The sequence below is a fragment of the Drosophila santomea genome, chromosome X (genome assembly GCF_016746245.2).
Source record: "Drosophila santomea strain STO CAGO 1482 chromosome X, Prin_Dsan_1.1, whole genome shotgun sequence".
Classification (NCBI taxonomy): domain Eukaryota; kingdom Metazoa; phylum Arthropoda; class Insecta; order Diptera; family Drosophilidae; genus Drosophila; species Drosophila santomea.
The window spans coordinates 14,459,517-14,481,546 of NC_053021.2; the positions used below are offsets into that span (position 1 = coordinate 14,459,517).

Here is a 22,030-nt window from a genome sequence, read left to right on the forward strand (position 1 = left end):
TTTTTTTGTCAACATAATTTTGAATAGCATTAAAATTATTAGCTACAAATGAATAAAAAACGAGCCGTGGTGCGGGACAGAAAATGAGGCTGCGGGGCAGCTGAAAAGTAAAAAAAAATTAGTGCGAAGGACTAGAAGTAAAGGAAAGAAATGGGCGTACCATCATTCTCATCCTTATGTTGGGGACAGCCCCCCATTCTCCCCATTCCCCCCATTCCCATGCCCGCCCAGCACAAATGCGCATAATGAGCTCTGGTCAGCCAGCCTAGACGGCCGTGGGTGGTTGCCATCGCAGAGATTTACGCGCGACAAGTTTTTCTTGCCCTTTTCCACAACGTAACTTATTTTGTAATGCCCTATCTACGGAGTTTGGGCATATGCCCTGCTTAGTTCCACTTTGCATCGAAATACAACGGCATCTTTTGACCCTTTGCTACTAGAAGTTATAACCAAACCATACCAGTCACATAAGCTATGCATAGATATTGGATTAATAGATTAAACAAATTTATTTTAGGGTATTAACCACTTGGCTGCACTCGTCTCGTATTTTAGGTAACATTTTTTGTAGCCTCGCAAACTGCAGCTAAACACTTTTCAGTTGATATCGCAAATCCTTTTTCGCTGGCGCTTACATAATGATATGTGGCCGCAGATGCCAAGTGAGGGAAAATTTGAAAAAAGTACATGTACAAATAGAAACGGGAAGGAAGTAGCGTCTGCTGCTCGCCTTCTTCCATTCGCATGCAATTTGCGTAAAATGTGGAAACGTTTTTAATTCGATCGAATAAAATATAAGTCCACAGCAGCATAATCACGCTTTATAATTAGTGAAATAGTTTGAGCAGAATATTAATAGTGACAGAAAGATAGATTTAGAAAATCACTTTTGTTGGAGGGCCACGCCCGTTAATTAAAAATAAAGGCTCGCATTATTTATGGTATATATTTAAAAATCAGTTTTATTCCGTTATATCATGCTTGCTGTATTGTGTAATATATCAGTTAAACGTAACTCTTAACTAGACAAAAAAATAATCGATTATATGGTAAATAGGGTGACCGTGAATATAGTATGTAGCTACACTTTTCCAAGTTTATAAATGTTGCATTTGATCCTCGACCAGCTTTTTGGGCCTTCGCTTGCGGCGTTTTCTTGCCTTTCGCCGTAGACGATCGAATTTTCGGATCCGGTCGCAAATGAAATGCTTGAGGTCATCGCCCTCGGCGGCCGATTGACGACTGCACGACATTGTGAATAATATTAGCGAGTTAAGGTAGAAAAAGAATCTTATATCATAGTCATCTAATGATGTTTTGCCCTTCGTTCGATGATTATTATTATTATTATTATTATTGTTATTTTTATAATAATAATAATCTTTCTGCCGGTCTTCCTTTTCCCATTCCTTTTGGTAGTTACTAAAGTTGTGCTTGCGCATCTTGGAGGCGGGATACATACTGGCCGATGGATGGGGTTCAAAGGTCGAGCGCTGGCGCTTCGAACTGGCAAAGTGTTGCCGTAAATAGTCGTAAATGCTCATGTTCCTTATAACGATCGTGGTGTTGGTGGTGTTGCTAATGTTTATTATCGGTCCCGATTTATGCGGCGCCACATGCTGTAGATTTAGCCAACTGCCGCCTGCCGCCTGCACGCGAGTTGGCAACGATGTGGCCACTAACTTATTGTAATTGTTATTGGCCAACATCGTTGTCGTTTTTAATGTATTTAGCATTGGCTCATTGGTGTTATTGTTGCCGATGTTATGGCATCGGTCGTTGTTGTGTTGATGGTTCTGATAATCTTGATTGTAGTAAGGTTTCTGTTGGGTTATTGTTGATTTGGTTGTATTGTAATCTACAGCAGTGACTGCAACCCGTCAATGATCAGCGACCAGCGGTCCCCAGAACATTTTCGATATCTTCGAGTCGTCCTCGGTTAAGAAGAACTGGCGGCCCAAATGCACAAACTCCTTGAGCGACAATTGGCCATCGCCGTTCTTGTCTATCACAGCGAATGAAACGGCAGCATCGTCTTCGGTCAGTCCCAGACAACGGAAGAAGAGCTTGTATTGTTCGAGATCCAAATGGCCAGTGTGATCAAAGTCCACAGCCTAAGAGAAAACCGACAAATTAGTTTCAATCAGTTCAATTATGGTCTTATTTCCTTAAGACGAACCTTAAACAAGTAGGGCAGGAAGCGACCAATGCGTTTGGCCATCTTCTTGTCGTTGAGACGATGGTGCAGATCGGTGAGAAACTGCTCGGCAGTCACCAGATTGTACGGGGTTATCTCCCCAAACTGCTCTTCCCAAGTATGTTTGATCACATCGTTGAACTCGGCAGCGACCTCTGGGGTCAAATGGCCCAGATCGTTAAAGCGTTTGGCCAGCAAACTGAAGTCGTCGAAGGACACAACGCCATCGTGGTTAACGTCCAAAATGCGGTGCAGAGTGCGCATTTTGCGGCGCCAGAAGGCTGAGTCGCCCTGAAAATGAGCAAAAATATACATATTAATTGGTTTGCCTTGCGTTTTCCTTATAAATTAATGTATAATTGAGTTAAAACAAGACACAGAAAGTCCTGAAAGCTTTCTAAACTACAAAGTTCTTTCTGATTCTTCTACCTTTTTCAAAGTACTTAGGGCCTCCAAAAGTAAAGCTCTTAAGCTTTAAAGGACATGGCTATCCTTAAGGACTGCTTGCGAGCTTTTAGATGCTTTTTACAAAAAGCGCTTCAAGGACTTTAAGGAACTGCTTGATGGACTGCTTGTAAAGCAGGATACTTTGCCATCAGCCAACTGCTTTAAGCTTCAGTTTGCTTCATATTGTTTTGGGGAAAAATTTTTATTCATAACCAAAACCAAAGCTTTGATCGTAATACAGTCCGTACTCAAAACCAGTTACTACTGTTAAATGACCGCTGTTAGCCAGGTTACAATGTTGAACTATTTTAAAATGCCGCTAAGCAGGTTCAAAAAACGACATTGAGCGCGATAACCAAATTTCGAAACACGTTTTCTTCGCCTGCCCAGCGAACACAATTGAAATTTCTCGTGGGCCACAAGCCACGTGGACCCGTGAGTTTTTTTTGGGTATATGGTTTGATTGGATTAGTTATGGTTATGCATTTCTGATGCAATTCAGTTCACTCACCCTTTCGCTGCGCTTGGAATCCATTTTCTGGCGACGACGCTCGAACTCATCGTCCGAGTCGGAATCGCTATCACTTTCCACCTCACGTCGCAATTTGGCCGCTCCGGCCTTCTTTGAATATTGACGGACAGCCTGGACCACGGCAGTTGGCATTTGATGCCACAGCAGTGAGTGCTGTGCTCCATGTCCACACAACATATTGTCACCAGTTGCCAGAAAGAGGCGCTGAAATCGACAGAAAAATTGGAAATTAGCTAATTTATAATATTGAATAATTTGTAAAAATTTGATAATCATTTTAAATGTGCTTGGGAAAACTGATGCTAATGTATCATTAATAATATTACCCAATCATTGTGCTATTGTTCTATTTAATTCGGTTTTCATAGCCTCCCATGCTGAATGCTCTTTTTGTTGTTGATATGATTGCTGTTGTATGCCCTTCGGTTTGTAAGCAATCATTATGTTTTTAATTACAACTCGGCGCACTGCTGTTTTCCCGTGTTGTTTTTGTTGTGCTTGTTGTTTTCCCATTGTTAAGGTCAGTTCTGTTTACACACAAAACAATTCTAAACCACATTCGTTATCTGTTTTTACGAGTTTTTCCATCTTTGGTTCGCCATAAAAGTGCCAAAGCATGACTGTCAAAATGTATCTCAAAAAAACTGACAGTTTCACAGTTTGAGAGGCTCTCAGCAATGGTAAGAAACCACGTGGCGATCATGCATGTTACAAACTTAACAGAAGAAACTGTAAGCTATGTAGTTGGTAAAGAATTTTCAATAAATATCAAAAATATATGGTATATATATAACAACTGCGTGGTATTTTACAAATATAATACAAACAGTGCAACAAAGATGAATAGATGAAAAAGATAAATACATATATGTGAAAGATGCCAAAAACCAGTTCGAAGAAAGGTGTTTTCCATCATCTGTTCGACAGCTACCGTCAAATGCCATTAGAAAAAAGATAAAAGGTTCGTCTCATTTTTAATTACAAGAAACTTTAAATTTCAATGGCTCTCGATAAGAAAGAATCCAATAACAGATGTTGCCAGCCACCGACGACGATGATATCATACAACACCATGCCATATAACATTATCATAAAGCCCGCACGCTTATTGTATTGGAGTGTTTTGGAACCTTTTTCGGTTCCAGTTGCTTCGTTTGGTTAAACGAACTTTGGATTGTTTCTGTTTTTCTTTTTTTTCGGTTTTTTCGTAAACAAGTTTCTCCAAAATTCGAATTAATGAATGCAAAAAACACGGGCCTCCTTTCATTTAAATGTCTGCGCGTCTCAACAAAAAAAATAGAGAGAAACACGTTTCGACCATAAGAAAATTGAACAAAAAACAATGCCAATGATTTATGTAGAAAATGAAGATGCAGAGTAACAAGTCGGCAAATAAAACCCAAAGTCGAGCAACAGGTCAATGTTAATTTAGCAGCAAACAAGAAGTAGAAAAATCGCGATTAAAACCACTTAAATCATTTCCTGTGATTCTAAAACTGCTTTTTCCGGGGCGCCAAGAGAAAAAACGGATGAGGAACTTTTGTTGTTACCATTTTCAATGCTTTTGCGCAGGATTTTCCTGCCACAGAATTTGCGCAGTTTTCCGACTTTCAAACTGAGGGGGTTGGTTGTTGTCGGTGAGAAAGGAAAATAAGCTTTCACCTGAGTACACGGTGGAAAATACCAATAAGTATTAACATTTGCTTAGCTGGTTACATATATACATACATAAGTATGTATGTTGTGTCAATAATATCAACATATCATAAATTTCGTTTCGAAACCGATACATTTATGTAAATACTGTGTTGACAAATGTTCGCCGGTATTTTCAAAGCTAACATAAAAATAAGATGAAACATGTTTAAATATTAACTGAATAATTTTGTGAATGTATTGATTTAATACCAATGTTTTTTTGTGTGTAGTTTTCTTTTGTTTATCTTACTGTATCTTGTTTTGTTTTATTTAGGGATATGCCTCTTTCGGTGCCGGTTTTCTTGTTTATTATTGATTGATTGAAGTGCTGCGCCCTTTAATGATTGATTTGCAAGAAATTTGCTTTTACCTAAATGAATTTTGCAGTCAATCATCAATGGAACTCAAAAATCAGAATGAAAATCAGAGGATTTATATTATTAATCTTGTATTGCTAAAATAACAGTTCAGAATAAATGAATATATTTCTAGTTATCTATAAAAACAAAAATTAAGTTCGAGTTCGTACAGTTTAGGATGCACTGCTACAGTTTACTTAGCACTGGCCTCGTTTCGTGAACATTCCCGCTCCCAATTTTCATTCTCCGCTTCCCTTTCTTGCCTCTATTCTCCCCTCTTCCTCCCCAATTACATTTCCCCTTCCCCCGCATGTTACCGTTTTTCGAATTGCGATTCTATTTCTCTGCTTTGTTTTGATGTACATATGTATATGTACATATCTTGCGGAAGCTGTTTTTTGGTGGAACATCTTTTGTGGAACTGGTTTTAAACTTTTTAACTTAAAACTGTTGCATTTCAGCTTGTTTTATTAACTGTTCTTGCCTGCTCTCTTTGTGATGCTAATTTTAGGTAAGTTCATTTCAAACTGCTTGTGTTTAACACTGCGATTTCTTTAACATACAGTTTCTTTCAATTCGCTTAGATATGAAATGCACTGTGAGAAAAAAGATGCACTTACGTGACAATCGCTGTGCGAAATGGGCGTGTTTGGGGGCGGGGAGGCGGTCTGCTGCAGAACGCCGACAGTTGCGGCCATGTTGCGTTCCAGAATTTCTCTTGAAGTGCGCAAAATACCACGGCTCACGATTGAGAATGCCATTTTGTTTTTCGGTCAAGTTTTAGGCTCGGTTTTCTTTCCTCAATTTTCGCTTTGTTTTCCTTACAGTTTGAGCTGCACTCGAGAAAATGTGCAACGTTGCTTTAATTTTTAGGGTTTTTGTTGTTTAACTCTTGCGATTATTTCGATTGCAACGCGCATTTAACAACCGGTTTTTTTGAAGATGCACCACAAAAAAATGTTTTCTTTGAAGTTTTTGTTTTGTTGCACTTTTTGCTTTTGAGTCCGCTAATTTGTGTTTCGATTTCTCTGAGTTTTCAGTTTTTCAGTTTTTCTTTTTTTTTTATTGATATCTTTGTTTGGGAGTAAACACAACCGTTCGCTTGAGCGTTCGAATTCGTTTTGAAAACCATCGCTGCGCAAAGAAAAGAAGTCGACGTCGACGCCTGTAAAAGCAGAGCGGTCTTTCAGTGTGTGTGTGAGCGGGAGTGCAAAAGTGTGTGTTGTGTGAGAGGAGTAGAGAGGAGAGGACAGCATAAGAAGGGAGCGGGGAGAACAGCTGCTACTTGGAATTGTTACCACAAGCAGGCAACACACACTACTGCAGCCAAAACAATAGTAGTTTCATTTTTAAATATTCACAAAATCCTTCTTAGATCTGCATACAAGTGCGTTTCAAGAATACTTCGAATATATTGGTTTACCAATGTTAATTTAATTTAATTTAATTATGCTTAATTTAATTTTATATTGTTTCTAGTTTTGCGACCAATGCTGTACGTATGTAAGTACAAACACACAGACAGGCCATGTAAGCCGGTTGAAGAAGAAAATGAAGAGGAAGCAGGAGCAAAAGAAGAGGCAAAAACAAACAAACACAAAACCCAGTGATTGTCAAACCTCGCTTAAATGGTGAACTTTATCCATTTACAAATGAAAGCCCAAAGGAAAATGCATTATATAAACATGGGATTCCACACACACACATGCATCACCGTTCTCCATTGATAACGTGAAGGAAAGAATCCAAAAACAAAAACAAAAGCCAAAACTCAAAATGAAAATATCATCAAGTGTGCGTATTTAGGTCGCTGCGTATGACAAACTATCGGTCCAATACAATATTCCCCAAGACACCCTTCCCCCCTCGCGGCACACCTCCCCCAAAAGTGCCCTCTACACACACACACACACAATCACACGTACACGCACATGAAGTTACATACACACGCACCAATAGTTTCTGTTTTTCCGTTGCTGTTCTACTTCATTACCCCACAGCAAAACGCATGTTTACACCCATACATATGCGGCAAGTGTAATAGGATCATTACAACATTTTTTAGAAACATAAAACATCAAAAGACTGTTCTTAGATACAGATTATTTTGTAGGAAATAGCATTCTTAGTTACCTAAAACTAAGTAATTTTCTCCAAAGTATCTAAAAGGATACGTTATATGTTGATCATTCTTCGCAGTGGAGCACTATTTCTGGTACCTTCACTGTAAACACCCAAACAGACTAGTTACATACATACATATATACGTATGTATGTACGTTTACGTGTAAGATTGTATAATAGTCTTGATCAAATAAGCGCCAGTGGACTTGGACCCAAAAAAAAACTCAAAGAAGAAAAAAACGAAAACAAAAAAGAAACTACCGAAAAATTAATAAGGGGGGGAGTAAATCCGAAATGGATATATCAGTGGCCGGTAAAAATTAAAGGGAATTATCAGCTCCACTAGTTTGCTATTATCTGGCTTCGTTTTAATAATTTTTACTGCCCATCAAGATCAATGCCTTCATAAATCCCCCTACAGTTTTGCGGGCACTGGTCCCCCCAAGAAGTGCAACATTTTACGTTACAATACAACGAATCGAAGGCCCCCCACTTTACCGTTTCGTATGCGGCAAGCGGAGTGCACTGCACTCTGCGGAGGCAAAAACTTGAAAATACAGACGGAAAACCAAAACATGTGAGCAGCCGGGAAGTTTCCAATGCGGATTATGCGGCGGTGAACTCGAGATAAATTGAACCTAATCCGTTTATAAAGATAATGGAGCATTTGGGCGAGAACGTTCTGCTTCTGGGGTATTCCTTAAATAAACAAGCAATAACTGTTGATGTACATAAGAGTTTTAATTCAAATTATTACAATTTCTATTAATTCGAATCAACAAACTTGCTGATAATACTAGATGCGTATTTGATATACCTATAATAGCTGTTCATAACATTCTCATAACGTTTTCATAATATTCTTATAATTTTCTTTTAATATTCTTATAATATTCCCATATTGTTCTCATAATATTCTCATATATTTATAATATTCTCATGATTTTTAACACCGCATAAACGTCACTTGTTTCGGGGTGGACGTGTGCTTGCAACGAGAACAATTCGACCGGCGCATCGGCTGTCTGCTGACTTTCCGACCGTCACGTAACACCAGGTCCAGGGACAACAAAAGCAACACAAAACAACTGCAAACATATGACCACGAAAACAGGGTCTCAGACATATAGTATATACATACGCATATATACATATGTCAGTATGTATAGGGTGTGTGCAGTTTAGCATGCGCCCGCTACAAATACATAAATTATAATCTATTTGCCGCTGCACCTGCAAAACTAAACAGAGGGGGGAGGTGGGAGATGGGAAAAATAAACAACGTAAATTGGAGCCACACGACCTGTGTCTAATGACGTCACAAATAGCATTTAACATTACACCCACGATCCACATGACATCTATCTACCATATAATATACATACATAAGTAGTTCCAAAAATCAATTGCCGAAAATTAAAATGCGTAATATAAAAGCGCGCGCAAAAGAGGTGAAAAAAACAGTAGATACTCGCAAGTTTGGCTTTAAAAAGAAAATTTTTTAATGAAAGAACATTTCAATGAAATGCTTAAAATCTATAAATGTAAGAGATGCATAAATCCAAAACTTAAAGCAAGAGTTCTTAGGAACATTTAGTACTCAGTACTTTTTTAGACTGCCACCTTAGCTAGTGCCCACTGTATTGTAATTGTAAGTCCGCTACCGCGATTTTGTTTCTGTTTTATGTGATTTTCGGGCGTGTGCCTGGGTTCCAATTGGAATGGGTGGATCGTTGTCGAGCACACACACACACGTGTGCGTTTTGAGGTACCCTAGAATATTGGACAAGATCGTCTCGTCTCGAAGCCTTGTGCTCCATGCTCCACGAATCTTTTCTGTTGTGTTTTCAGCTTCTTCTTCTGCTTCTTCTTCATCAGCTTCTGCTTCTTCTTCTGCTTCTGCGTTTCTAGTATTTCTTGTCGCGCTTTTCAAGGTCCGCAGTTTCACAGTTCCACAGTTTGGATGCCATTTCAGATTTCCGCAACGCCATTTATATTAATGTGCGTACATACACATATGTATGTATGTGAGTGATGAGCGAGTGTATGTGAGTGTTGTTATTGTTTTTCCAGCCTTTCTGTTTTTTGGCGTACGTGTTGCGCCCCAACGCCGGCTCAAAAAAAAGTTCAAAAAAATAAATAGTGAATTTAAGCACAGCAACATGTGAGCAGAAATTATTCTAGTTTCGCGTTGGAAGCTGTTTTAAACCTCTGTAATGACAACAGTTGAATATTCATGGGTTTTTGTCGAATATTTACGCAAAATAGAAAGTATTGCAACATTTATGTAATGCAACATTTATGTAATGTAATATTTATGTTATGTGATATTTAGAACAAAAGGTTATTTTAAATTTGAATTCAATATTCTATAGTTATTATTTTGAGTTTATAAAAATGTCATTTTTTTATGCGTTTGATTTTTTCTACTTTTTAAACTGTCCACAGTTTGTTTGTTAACATCGCTGTTTGGAGGGTTAAGCGAAAGGGTTGTTTTTGTTGCGGACTCACTAGTTTTTCTTTCAGTATGCGGATTTTGGCACGTCGACACACCGGCGACAGAGGAGCGACGTCGACGCTGGCAGAGAAGTCGTGCTGCGGCGGCTCTAAATAAAATGACATAAAATTTAATTGCGTCGTGCATTGGTGTGTGTGTGTGTGCGTGTGAGTTTTCCAGTTGCCTGCACCAAAAAGAACAAAAAAAGACAAGAAAAAGGCAGCGACTACGTGCCACTTGCAACGCATCCTTTTCCACGTTGTTGTCGTAGGTCTTTCATTTTTTAAATTCAAAACACTCTAAATTTCACGTGGAAAAACTTAAAAGGGTTTTTATACACAGTAAGAAAATGCAAGTTTACTTCTAATTATAAGTACGATAATTACAAACAAAGAATGTTTTTAAAAATTGAATGCAATATACATATTTGTAATTTCAAAATGCGTGATCTGTAATAGTTTGGTTTGTTAAAATGTATTTTTTTTTTTTCGTGTAATAAATTAAATTACATCTGACGGCCGCCTTATCAGCGACCTGCTTATAATGGCTGATAAAAGGCCAAAAACAACAGCAACACCCAAAACAAAAAATAACAACACATGACTTTCTGACCATCGCGGGTTACAAAACCCAAAAAAAGCTGGCGATAAAAGCCAGTCCAACTTTACGGTAAAGATTAGACCAGAAAACAAATACGAAATGGAAATAAAAATGAAAATGAAGTAGGCAAACATAAAACAGATTTAAAAACTCGGCATTGCCTTTCGAAAATGTTCGGTACACAAAGAGCTCGAAAATTTGGCGGGTAAACAAGGCTATTCATTTCGGATTACAGTTTGAGAGCCACTTAATGTAACGTGTTTGAGCGCTGTAAGTAATAATATGTTAAGTAAACAATATTTAAAAGTCCATATTGCATATGTAAGTAAATAATAACATGTTTGTTAAAAGAGACAGATTTCATTAAAAGTTCATCTTTGCTTAACTGAGCTAAAAGACAATCGTAATTTTATTTCAAAGAAGTAAAATTGATAGATTTATGCGGCTTGAGTTTGCCTTTATCGGTAATGATAAATAGCCTAAATTAATCTTTTATTTATGGCCAATAAACACACTTTTAGGGCTTGTGTAATTGGCCTTCAACCACAACGGCATTCTGAGAAAGGAAAACAAAAATCAACAACGTGGCCCAGAAAAACCAAAACCAAAACAAAAACATGCTAAAAATCTAAACAAACATAAGAGCCATGTGAGTGTTTTTTTTGGGTGGCAATCCACACCGGCATATAACATTAAACATTTAACCCTGATGTCGGCCGATTGAAAGCTCCTTAAGTGGCGAGTGGAGATCCACCACACTGAGAAAAAAAAACAAGTTTACATCGGTCACTATTGCACTTTCGAGTTTTACGATCTTTAATTTCAATACCATAAACAGTTGTACTTTGCTGAGTGGTTTTGAAACTGTATTATTTATGTAACCATTAACAGTAACATATGCTGTAAAAGCTTATGTAAAGTTATGAATTGTACTGATAATCATTAATTATTCCTTTACACAATTATGTACTATTTAAAGCAATATTTTTTCCTGTGCAGTGTGAACTCCCGTTTAAAATAATTGTAAATAGGTTGTTGTTTTTCCCATCGCCTACTATTTTTAGCTGCCAATTAGAATTTGCCTTTTGGCTTTATCTGGCTCCCAAGAAGAAGAGTGGAAAAAGGGTAATTTCATTACGACTACGTTGCTCCCGTCACGTTAACACAAAAATTGGCGTAAACAAAATTGTAAACAAAGATTACGCAGTAATCTAACATATCTCTGCATGCTTTTGTAATTTATGGGCGCTGGAGTGGGCGTGGCTATGTTTTTCGTTTGGCCAAAAACAAAACTCGTGACAGTTCTTCTGCAGTTTGAGGGGGATTGAGTAAAATGTAAATGGGCTAAACAGCTATTTTCTAAATTTAAGTAATGTCGTGCCAATTGCAAGGAGATAACACTAATTGAAAAACGATATCATGCATATAAAAGCACATTGCATTTGTTAAGAGCTAAGCAAATATTCTAAAATGTCAGGCTATACGGTGGTTAATATACTCGTACTATCACTGGTACTCCAAAGTCTGGCTGAGAATCTTTGCAGACAGGATCTCTGTCCCACAGGAACCACCCATATAGCGTGTGTAAGTGTTCTAAACCCAACTGATCTATTACATTAAACTATGGTTATAGTATAGTAATATTCATAATTCCAATTTTAAGTAATAGCCTAGTAATATTAATATTTTAATTAATATTTTAATTAATGGTATAGTAATAGTAATATTAATAATTTCCATTTCAATGTGAGCAGCAGAATGTAAACGGATCCTTTAGCAGCTCATGTCCCAAAGACGCCAGCGTGATTAAACTGAATCTTAAGGATAGGAAACTTCTGGTCAAGGCGCACAATTTGGTGAGACAAAAGTGGGCTAGTGGCCAGGGTAAGATTAAGCGGACCGCCTGCAAAATGGCCAAAATCGAATGGAACAAGGATCTGGAGAAGTTGGCGCTCTTGAATGCCAAAACCTGTGTTATGGCCCATGATGCGTGTCACAATACCGAGCAGTTTCCACAATCTGGTCAGAGTCTCTATGTGGCCACATATTCGCTTGGGATAAATGTGACGTCAGAGGTGATCCTCGAGTCGGCAGTGAAGTGGTGGGCAGGCGAGGAAAAGGACATTGCTGCCGAGGACCTGGAGAAATTTAACCCTTACAAACTAGCGTATGTAACTTACATTCTTTTCCTTATTTTCCATAGGTACAGCTTTCTGGTAACTTATCTTTTCAGATTGATTGGCCACCTGACCGTGTTGATCAACGAGCACAATTCTGCCGTGGGCTGTGGCTTGGTGTCCTATAAGTTGGGTCAATTCAGGCGTTACAACCTGGCCTGCAACTACGGGTATACCAATGTTATTGGTCAACCTGTTTACGGCGAGTGCGCCAAGGCCGGCAGTGCGTGCCCAAAGGGCATTGACCCCAGGTATGCGCCGCTCTGCGCTTAAATGCAAATGTTTAAATACACTTCAAGCAATTCAATCTGAATTATATTTATTTGACTATTTACTATAATATTTATGACAAGGAAAGGAGCTTCTTTTTTTGGTTTGGTTAACAGTCGGAAATCACTTAAATTTGTAGCTGACTAAAAACTAGTCTTACGTCTCCTACTTGGAAACGAGCGTCTTGAAAACGGTGGGGCATTTGTGGGCGGGCAGGTGGCGATAGCAGTACGTCTTGATGGCATCCAAATCAATATCCGCATCCGGCGATACAATGCATATGACGCCCAGGCGATGGCCCCACAACTTGTTGGGTATGCCCAGGACAGCCACATCGTTGATGTTGGGATGTGAGATCAATACCTTCTTGATCTCCGAACCGTAGACCTTGTAACCGCCGACGGTGAACACATCGCTGCTTTTGCTCAGAAAATAAAAGTTTCCATTGCGATAGGCGCAAATGTCGCCGGTCTTAATGAAGCCATCTTGGGTGCTCTGCTGCTGCTCCTGTTCCTTATTGTTTGCAGTTCTAGGTTCCATTTCCGGATTGTTGCTGGCCAAAGTGGGGGATACCAAATGGGAGCCAGCGATTTGCAGTTCACCAATCACAGTTTGCGTCAAGGAGGTGTCACCGCCGATATCCTCCACCTGTATGAGGCCATGGTCCACGGTGCCGCCCAGTTCGTTCTTGCAGGTGATGAGCTCGTTACCCGTATTGCTGATCAAACGGGCCGTGACTCCCTTCAGCGGCGCACCCAACGTGCCCGGCCGGTAATCATTGAGAGCGTTGCTGTTTGCGGCAGACACCGGCACAGTTGCACCATTACTTGCCCCATCGCGTTGCTGTTCGTCCAATGCATGACCGAGAACCAGGCCCGTTTCCATCATGCCATAGTATTCGTATATGTTTTGGCCCGTAATCTCACGCCAACGGTAGAACACCGAGTCCGGTAGCAGCGCAAAAGCGGTGGCCATCAAACGGATCTTTTGCCGACAATGATTCACAATGTACTCAACCATACGCGAGTCCTTGGCGAACATTTTCTCATACTCGGCAATCAGTCGCTTGTAGACAATGGGCATGGCCAAAAACAGCGTGACCCGCTGCTTGGATGGGCTATTAATGCCCAAGAGCGCACTCCACGCATTGTGACCGTCGAACTTTTGCTGCAGCACCACATTGCCACCGACATTGAGCACGGCACCCAGGGCGGCGTGCATGCGATTCATGGATAGGATGGGCAGCATACAGTCTGTGGGTCCCAAACGCCAGCTGGCGATCAAACAGCGCACCTGTGCGTCGATATTCCGATGGGTGAGCAGCACTGGCTTGGGATTGTTGACCGCATTGGGTGTGTAGATGAGCATGGCCGGTGCCTTGGCATAGAAATCACTGGGCAGCGTACTTTCGGTTAGTATAACACCATGGATGCCCACCAGCTGTTTGGCATACATCGTGGTGGAGGACACACTCTCGGCGGTGGGCACAAATGCGTGATCCAAAATAATGGTGGCCGATTTGAGATACTGCGACAATTCCTGGGCAAGTGACTCAAATTCCGGTGTGGCTATCAGTAGCTTGGTCTTGCAACTCGATGCCTGGCGCTGCAGTTGCTCCATCGCCTGGCCGGATTCCAGTGGCACCGCCACTTGCCCGGATATCCAACAGCTCCACTGTATGGCTATCCACAATGCGTTGTTCGAGCACAAGTATGTCACATTCGATAGTGAAGCGCTGCCTGTAAAAAAAGAATGAAAAGTATTTACCATTTATTAAATAAATAAAGTGATGTGAAATAGTTTTCACACTTACCGCAAATGTTGGAGATCTGAATGGCCAGACGCTTGGCGGCCAGATACAATTGGAAGTAGGTGTACTCGCCGGTCATGTCCTTCACGGCGATCTCATCCGGATAGAGCATGGCCCTCTTGAACGTGGGCACCACCAGATTGCTGCGCTCATCCTCGTCGAAGCTGTGGCGCAGCTTCTCTATAAAGCCATCCTGAAATTGAAAATTCATTACAATATTAAATGAAAATAATAAATTAGTTTAGATTGCTTACCTTATGTATCAATTCGGCGGAGCAAAGGCGAACCAATGGACGCAACTTTAACTTGTGGCAACGTCGAAGTAGCAGCATCTTTTATTTTTGTTGGTTTTCTGATTCGTGTGACCGCGAAAGCGCTTTTTTTTTTTGAGTGAATAGTACGGAGTGTTGTCCGTAAATTTAGCTCCGATTTTCAATTGCTATCGCTTGAAAAGCCAAAACGATTCTGAGATTTTTGGCATGGCATACTTGAAATAAAAGTCCGCCTTTAATTCGATTGGTTTGATTGTTGGTTGGTCTTTATTTACACAATAATAGTTTGCAGACACAAAAATTAATAATTACAATAGGCATAATCGTAAACGTAAAGTAAGTAAAAAAAAAATGTATGTATTTCAAGTAAAATGGAAGTCACAAGTTTTCTTTTGGTATTTCGTTTGTTCGATTTAATTGGTTTTTATTTTTATTTTGATTTTTTTTTTTTTTGTTGTGACCTTTGCATAATACTCAAAACTGTCGTTTACAACAATCCTGGCTTGAGAACTCGAACGTGCATGGGTTTTAGATGGGGGGTTAACTTGATTTTAGGGCTAAGAGAGGAGGTGCAATTTAGACAATTTTAACCACTTTCAAAAACAAACACTTAAGAAACCTATATTTACAGTCTAAGATTGGACAAGCGAATGGAGTCAACTGTTTTCGGGAGATTTGGGAGTTTGAGATAATGGCATTACACCGTTTGTTCCTATGGCAGCTATATGATCTAACATACAAAAACGTATAGGAATAACAATTCGAATAAGCAACCGATTTATGTTATATGTTATATGGCAGCAAAAACCTTGAGAAGACGGACGGATAAACCAACGGAGAAACAAGTACAATTGCAGTGTGTATTTTAAATCTAGTTACATGAAATATACAAAAAAACACATATATTTAGCACAAATCGCATACACATTTTGTAAATTTGCGTTACGTCCAGGGGATTCAATTGAGTTTCTTTGTTCGTTTCAATTAAACTCTACATTTTAAGTAAGAGCCGGGGGAATTTGTTTTCGAGTGCGATCAAGTGGCGGGCAGTGCTTGCTAAAAATGTAACAGCTTTACAATTAACAATACAATCACAGATTACGAATTTAACATAATTAACGAAAAAAAAACAATTACACGAAAAAAAATTGAACGATTCGAATGGTAATTTGTTTTTTTTTTTTGGCATGGCGAGGGAAAGGACAGATTCTTTGATTTGGAGATTCGACGCACTTCCTTTCCTCGATTTCCAGCCGGTTTCAGTTTTTTTTTCATTTTTCATTTTCATTCTTTTTGTAGAACTGTATAAGGCACTCGGCAGTCTCTTCTTTTTCACTTATACTCAAAATCGAAATGCGATTTATGAAAATATGTAGAAAGTTACTGGCACGTTACTGTTTTCAATATTTCGATTATTTTCCTTTTTTTGTTTAACATACATATACATTTCATTCTTGCAAGCAAATGCTATTTCAAGCTTATTCATCTGGCGTCAAATAACAATAAAAATAGTCATGCATTTGACGACTACTGGGAAAGTCCAACATGATTGTTTCATTGAATTGAAAACAGCAACAGTTCTGGGACAAATAAAAACTAGGACTATCTACCCCCGATCCAAACCACAAACCCCACTGCACCCAGTTCGATTCCAGGATCTCTGAATCCTTTGCCACCTCGCTACCCAAATCCTCAGTGCTTTCTACACTCGCTTCGGTTTGCTGACCATTGTGTAGTTGAGGCCATTGTAGCTGCGATGATCAATGGCTGCCGCCTCCAGGCTGCTTTTGTTGGCCGTGGCAGTGGTGATGGTGCTGCTGCTGATGCTGCTGATGCTGCTGCTGCCGCCGCCGCCAACGCTGCTGCTTATATTGCTATTGGAGATTCCTAGATTATTGTTGTTCGTTGTGGTGCTAGCCTTGCGCAGCACACCGTAGCCGCGATGGCTATCATCGGCCTTACGGAAGCTTTCCGTATCGGGACTAGCGATCAATTCGTATTCATTGGGCGGCGGTGGACTGCAGCGTATGCGATTGCCGGGTGTGACATTCACAATGGTCTTGTAGCCACTGGATGTCTTGTTGTTCGGCGATAGAAAGTCCAAGCGATCGTAATTGGATTCACTTATGGCCGTGGCACTGGTGCAACCCTCACCGATATCGATGTCTATGATCTTGGGTGTATTCTGGCCGCCACAATTGGATTTCGATACTGAACGCTGGCGCACAAATTCCGAGGTATCGCAGAGTATGGGCATACGTTCGCAGTGCCTAACATCGCCCACGCCCCTTGTGCGCCACGCCTCTGTGATATTCTCGATGCACTCGTAATCCCGCTCCGGTGGCGGTGCTGCCTTCGAGGCGCTCTCATTGCGCAGCGGCAAGTCGGGCGGTAGATCGGGTGTTGTCTCCGGCAGGGATATCGATTCACCCTCGTGCGGTTTCAGTATCACTGAACTGTTCACATCGGAGGTGGCGGATGGCGAGGATATTGTCGTTATGGCCACAGGCTCATATTTAACAATGTTCCTGTATTTATCACAATGGGTTGTCGGGCTTTTGCGTGGCGGTTTGTTGGGAATGTGTTTACTGCTGCTGCTGATGCTGCTGATGCTGTTGTTGTTGTTGTTGCTGTTGCTACTGCTATTTGCGGGCACGGATAGCGTGATACCACCAGTACTTCCCGTTGCTGTGGCGCCACTTGCTGCACCTCCACCCGCCGAGAAGTTGTTAAGCGAATCGTTGGAGCTAATGAAGCCCCTCAGGGATATGCAGCTCTGCGTCGAGTTGATCTCGAACTCGCCGCCGTGCGGATTACTCGACGGCGATGGTGGCAGGGGGCTGCGTGAGCCGGGCTCCATGCCAGCTGCCGCACTAAACTGATTCTCGCCGCACTCCAAGGTGCTCAGACTGTCGCCGCTAATCAGTTTCTTCATCGACTTCATTTTGGCGGACATGCAGCGGAATACCTCCTGCGGATTGGTGTGATCCAGGGTGAAGACGCCCTCGCCGGTGGTACATTTTCTGCCCGCCTCAAAGGTAAACTTGCCATCGCGATAGCCGTACTTCCTGATGAAACGATATGGCCACATGGCGATTGTGGCGCCCAAATCCTCCGATTTCAGCTGCAGTTCGGTGGGCGTCATCTGGAGCATGTACGTCTTCGGTTCAATGCAGCAGCGAATGGAGGCCTCGGATGGAATCAGCGTGATGATGAACAGGCCATCCTGCAAAATGTATGAAAGAGTTGATACAATTATTGTTGAAGTTCGTTTTTCTTAATATAATAATAGATTTAATAGTAATATAACATTCTTATGCTCAGTATTTGATTGTACTTTAAAAAGTTGGCTTTGTTTTTCCTTTTCAGTGTAAATTATATTTCTTAGAGCCTTTATTTATATACATTCACTACAGTTTTTTACTAAATAAGCCAAACAAAGAAAAACACCCAAAATCCAACGTTAAAAACTATTATGTATCCTCTAACATTATGTCCGAAGTATTTGAAAATCATATAAACGATAAAGAGAGGGAGACTCCCAATGAGGGGACTACAAATGAAGAAAATCCCAATAAAGAGAAACCCAATAAGGATAATCCAAAAGAGGAGAATCTCACTGAGATCTCACCCAGTGAAGAGCCTTGCAATGAGGATCCTCCGAATGAGAAGACTTCTGCTGAGGATACGATGGAAAGTAAATCGGAGGAAACAATTACAAGCGATAGTGAAAGCTCCGAAGTGACAGAAGACACGGAAAACAATGAGCTCTATAAACTGCCCTTTGAAACACCCTTTTTGCTGAAAAAGCCCTTTGATCTGCGAGTGGGCAACTTTGATCGTGTTCTAGATAAATTGCGCACCAGCTCAACGGCAATATGTTATCCGAGTATATCATTCAAAGAACTGGCCAAAAAAGTGGATCCAGATGAAACCATTGCTCATGGTTTGGATAAACTCTGGGCTAAAGTCAAAGGTCCGCGGCGTCAGGCAACCGGCGAAGCATTGCTGACAATGTTCCAGAAGAACCTAAGACCTGGTTTGATTGTTGTGGTTGAGGACAAGCAGTTCCGCTGCCACGCCATGGTGCTGCAAGTGCTCTCGAGCTTCTTTCGGCGACCGGAATTGGCGCCTTCTGAAATCTACCAGCTGCCCAGTTCGATGGTCTCCGCCCGGGCCTTTGTCGCCATGTATCGTTGGGGTCTGGAGCCAGCCGACACCATGTCCTCCACACTACTGATGCAGGTCTTCAGGGCTGCGACGTTCTTCGATTGCCAGGAACTCATTAACAACTGTTGGACGGGAATCAATGAGGGCACTCGTACTCCGGACCGGGCATTTTGCACATATCTGCAGGGCAATTTGATGGGTATGCGCCTGGAGGAGAATCTGCTGGAGCGAATGAGCACTCTCTTTTTGCAGTTCGCCGCCAGCAAGGAGTATTTGTATCTGGAAGCTGACACGGTACAGAGATTACTGGGCTTATCTTCGCTGGCTGTGAATTCGGAAATGGAGGTGCGTTTTTTTCGCTGCCATCTCAATGAGATGCTATCAATAGCTTAATCGTTTTCAACTACTTTAACGTATGTTTAGGTTTTTCTAGCCGCCATTTATTGGCTAAATCACAAGTGGCCACAACGCATCAAATATTCATATCTGATGATGGATGCCATTCGCTTCGACTGGTTGCCTTACACGTTTCTAATGTCTCTTCTAAAGAAAATCGATAGTGGGCCGCCAGTGCTGAAAATGCTGTCCCGCACTCCGTTTGTGAGTAAGAAGGCCTTCAAAGCCATCAGGGTCATGTAAGTCTCGGTCGTTGATTGTTATAACAACATAATTGTTATGCAATTCTCGCAATAGGCGGGGTTCGAGAAAAAAGTTACAGGGACGAGGCGGACAAACTGATCGCATCTGGATCTACGATCGCCGAGCTCTGCATCATCATACGGTTGAATGTCGCCGTGTCCAGTTCGTGGGCTATGACACCTTTGTGCGTTACCTGGAGTTTCTACAGACTGCCGGAAATAATCACTGGCTGTCGTTTCGCACCATCGACGATCCGGAAATCAGATGTTGCCCCCTGCATCGACGCTACTAATCTTTCAAGGCAAGGTAGTACATTAATCTAAGAGCAGAGTGTAACCCCTTTCCTTATTAAGTGTATCAGTGAAATGGACGTGCCCTGTAGAGTGCAAAATTCTTGTGAATACTTTGAATACATATGCAATGCAATAAGATTAACCAACTATGTATAACGACACACCCCAGCAAGTTTTGCGCGCTTATACAGAGATGATCCAACACTCACAAAGGAGCTGCAGTAGAGGTCGTTGTCCTCCTCGATGGCACCGATTCCGCCCGATGGTGAGGTGTCACAGAAGGCCACCGTTTGCAGGGCGGTGATCCAATCCTTGAGCTCCTCCTCGCTACTCGTGCTCAGTGTGAGGGTTGCCTGCCGCTTCACGATGTGGATGAGGCGTTCGGGCGGCGGCTCCTGGGTGATCTTCACACAGTTCTCGAGTGTGAAGATCTTTGGGTTGCGGTCCTCCTTGCTCTCGCACATCTCCAGGCGGGCGATCCCATGGCGACTGGCCTTGAATAGCAAACAGTAGCGGCTGCATGCTTTCTGCAAAATGATTCCAAAATGATAACAATTTACTAACGTTCTGTAGGAAAAGTATTCAAATGTGGCATATGAATAAGCATAATGAATTCGAAACTATCCTACATGGGTTAGTGCTGAATATTATGTGAGTAGAGTGTGAGTAGGGCTGAGAGATTCTGGTTTACATAATGGGCTAAACCGCGAAGTACTCATTCACCCTCACCCTGCCCCCTTCGTTGCGACCCCCCCTCCACCACCCTTTTCCCCCAGTTTTCTGCTGGCTCAAGAATTTCCTGTCGCACATAAACACAAATACCATGAAAAAGCATGAATCGCCAGCTGTGTGTGCCATCTGAAACTCCAACACTGCGGGTAAAGTTAATAGTACCTCACACAAGATCAACATAGACTATGTAATATGTTATATTATATATTATTTCACAATATCAATTAAATCTGAAGTTTAAAGATATTACAATGCTTTATTGTTCAGCTCTTGTTATGGCAACTATCGCAAAATATCAATTATATCAAAACTATGCGTGAAGCATTGTTTGATGCTAGTATTTTGGCCCTAACTGTGTGAAGTCGGCAACTCTTGCGCTCACCCGCTTAGTGCGTCTCACTTCCACTCGCACAGTGGGCCTCATTTGTATGCAACAAGTATGCAGACACAAACACACGCACACGCACACACTCACATAACACATAGGTCCTGTTTGGGGTTTGTCGAAAACTACGCACTTGTGAGATAATTACAAACAGCATAAACAGTTTTTCAAAACCCGATAAATGGTGAAATATTTAGAATGGAAGGGCGGAGAATACGGCGATTTTCCATACCTTTTTCGAGATGCGATTTAGCGAAAATCCAGTTTGGGTCGGCACATTAAGATATCCAGCCAAAACAGGTATTTCAACATCCATTCTGTGCACCACTCCTCCGCCTCTCCTCTCCTTCTGCCCACTCTCCTTCGTCTCCTGCTCTCTTTCCCTCTCCTTCGTCGATCTAGCTCACACAATGCGCCTCTGATTCCGAATTGTTGTTGTTCTTCTTGTTGTTGCTGGTGTTGTTGTTGCTGGAGTTGGGCTATGCGATTTCTGGAGTTTTCCTTCAATTCATCCGATTTATTGGGCTTTACGATAGCTTCGCGTTCGCATTTAGTTGATCACTTCATAGTTAAACATCACATCATATCGCACAGCGAATACCCGAGATTCGAATTTCGAAAAGCGCAGCCGCAGCACAAAAAAAAAATCACCCAAAAAGCGAGCAGAGGCAAGTCGACTTTATTTATTTATGCGCTGCACGGTTGCATGCAACTGCTGCAATCGTCATCGATAAGTAACGGCGATCGATAAATTATAGTTTTTCAAAAACAAACCGGTTTCGTGATTTCGTAGCACAAAAATAATAAATGAATAGCTTATATATAATG

At 41.2% G+C, this 22,030-nt stretch overlaps 5 protein-coding genes across 6 annotated transcripts; 2 read left to right on the forward strand and 3 right to left on the reverse strand.

The window, feature by feature from the left end:
* Positions 1 to 944: 944 nt before the first annotated feature.
* On the reverse strand, positions 945 to 6,358 carry LOC120456647. Its single transcript, XM_039643573.1, is given in 4 exon segments — positions 945 to 2,114; positions 2,180 to 2,488; positions 3,156 to 3,380; positions 5,854 to 6,358. Coding segments are annotated over 4 exon segments (1,692 nt in total). The 5' UTR covers positions 5,995 to 6,358; the 3' UTR covers positions 945 to 1,097.
* Positions 6,359 to 11,891: 5,533 nt separating this feature from the next.
* Positions 11,892 to 12,944, forward strand: LOC120454938 (antigen 5 like allergen Cul n 1). The gene is made up of 3 exons (XM_039640706.2): positions 11,892 to 12,038; positions 12,209 to 12,621; positions 12,688 to 12,944. The coding sequence occupies exons 1-3, from the start codon at positions 11,925 to 11,927 to the stop codon at positions 12,902 to 12,904; spliced, it is 744 nt and encodes a 247-aa protein (XP_039496640.1). The 5' UTR covers positions 11,892 to 11,924; the 3' UTR covers positions 12,905 to 12,944.
* LOC120454935 (malonate--CoA ligase ACSF3, mitochondrial) lies at positions 12,934 to 15,181 on the reverse strand. The gene is made up of 3 exons (XM_039640701.1): positions 14,966 to 15,181; positions 14,715 to 14,904; positions 12,934 to 14,640 (listed from the first exon to the last, which is right to left on the reverse strand). Exons 1-3 carry the CDS (start codon positions 15,041 to 15,043, stop codon positions 13,067 to 13,069), a joined length of 1,842 nt encoding a protein of 613 aa, XP_039496635.1. The 5' UTR covers positions 15,044 to 15,181; the 3' UTR covers positions 12,934 to 13,066.
* A 41-nt stretch (positions 15,182 to 15,222) lies between these two features.
* LOC120454934 lies at positions 15,223 to 21,905 on the reverse strand. Its single transcript, XM_039640700.2, has 3 exons — positions 21,435 to 21,905; positions 20,295 to 20,612; positions 15,223 to 18,209 (listed from the first exon to the last, which is right to left on the reverse strand). Exons 1-3 carry the CDS (start codon positions 21,516 to 21,518, stop codon positions 16,686 to 16,688), a joined length of 1,926 nt encoding a protein of 641 aa, XP_039496634.1. The 5' UTR covers positions 21,519 to 21,905; the 3' UTR covers positions 15,223 to 16,685.
* Positions 18,359 to 20,223, forward strand: LOC120454936. 2 transcript variants are annotated; one of them, XM_039640704.2, is made up of 4 exons: positions 18,359 to 19,498; positions 19,577 to 19,788; positions 19,847 to 20,093; positions 20,146 to 20,223. In XM_039640704.2, the coding sequence occupies exons 1-3, from the start codon at positions 18,476 to 18,478 to the stop codon at positions 20,082 to 20,084; spliced, it is 1,473 nt and encodes a 490-aa protein (XP_039496638.1). In that variant the 5' UTR covers positions 18,359 to 18,475; the 3' UTR covers positions 20,085 to 20,093; positions 20,146 to 20,223. The 2 variants fall into 2 exon arrangements, with proteins under 2 accessions (XP_039496638.1, XP_039496636.1); XM_039640702.2 differs by having other exon boundaries at positions 19,847 to 20,223.
* Positions 21,906 to 22,030: the final 125 nt, after the last annotated feature.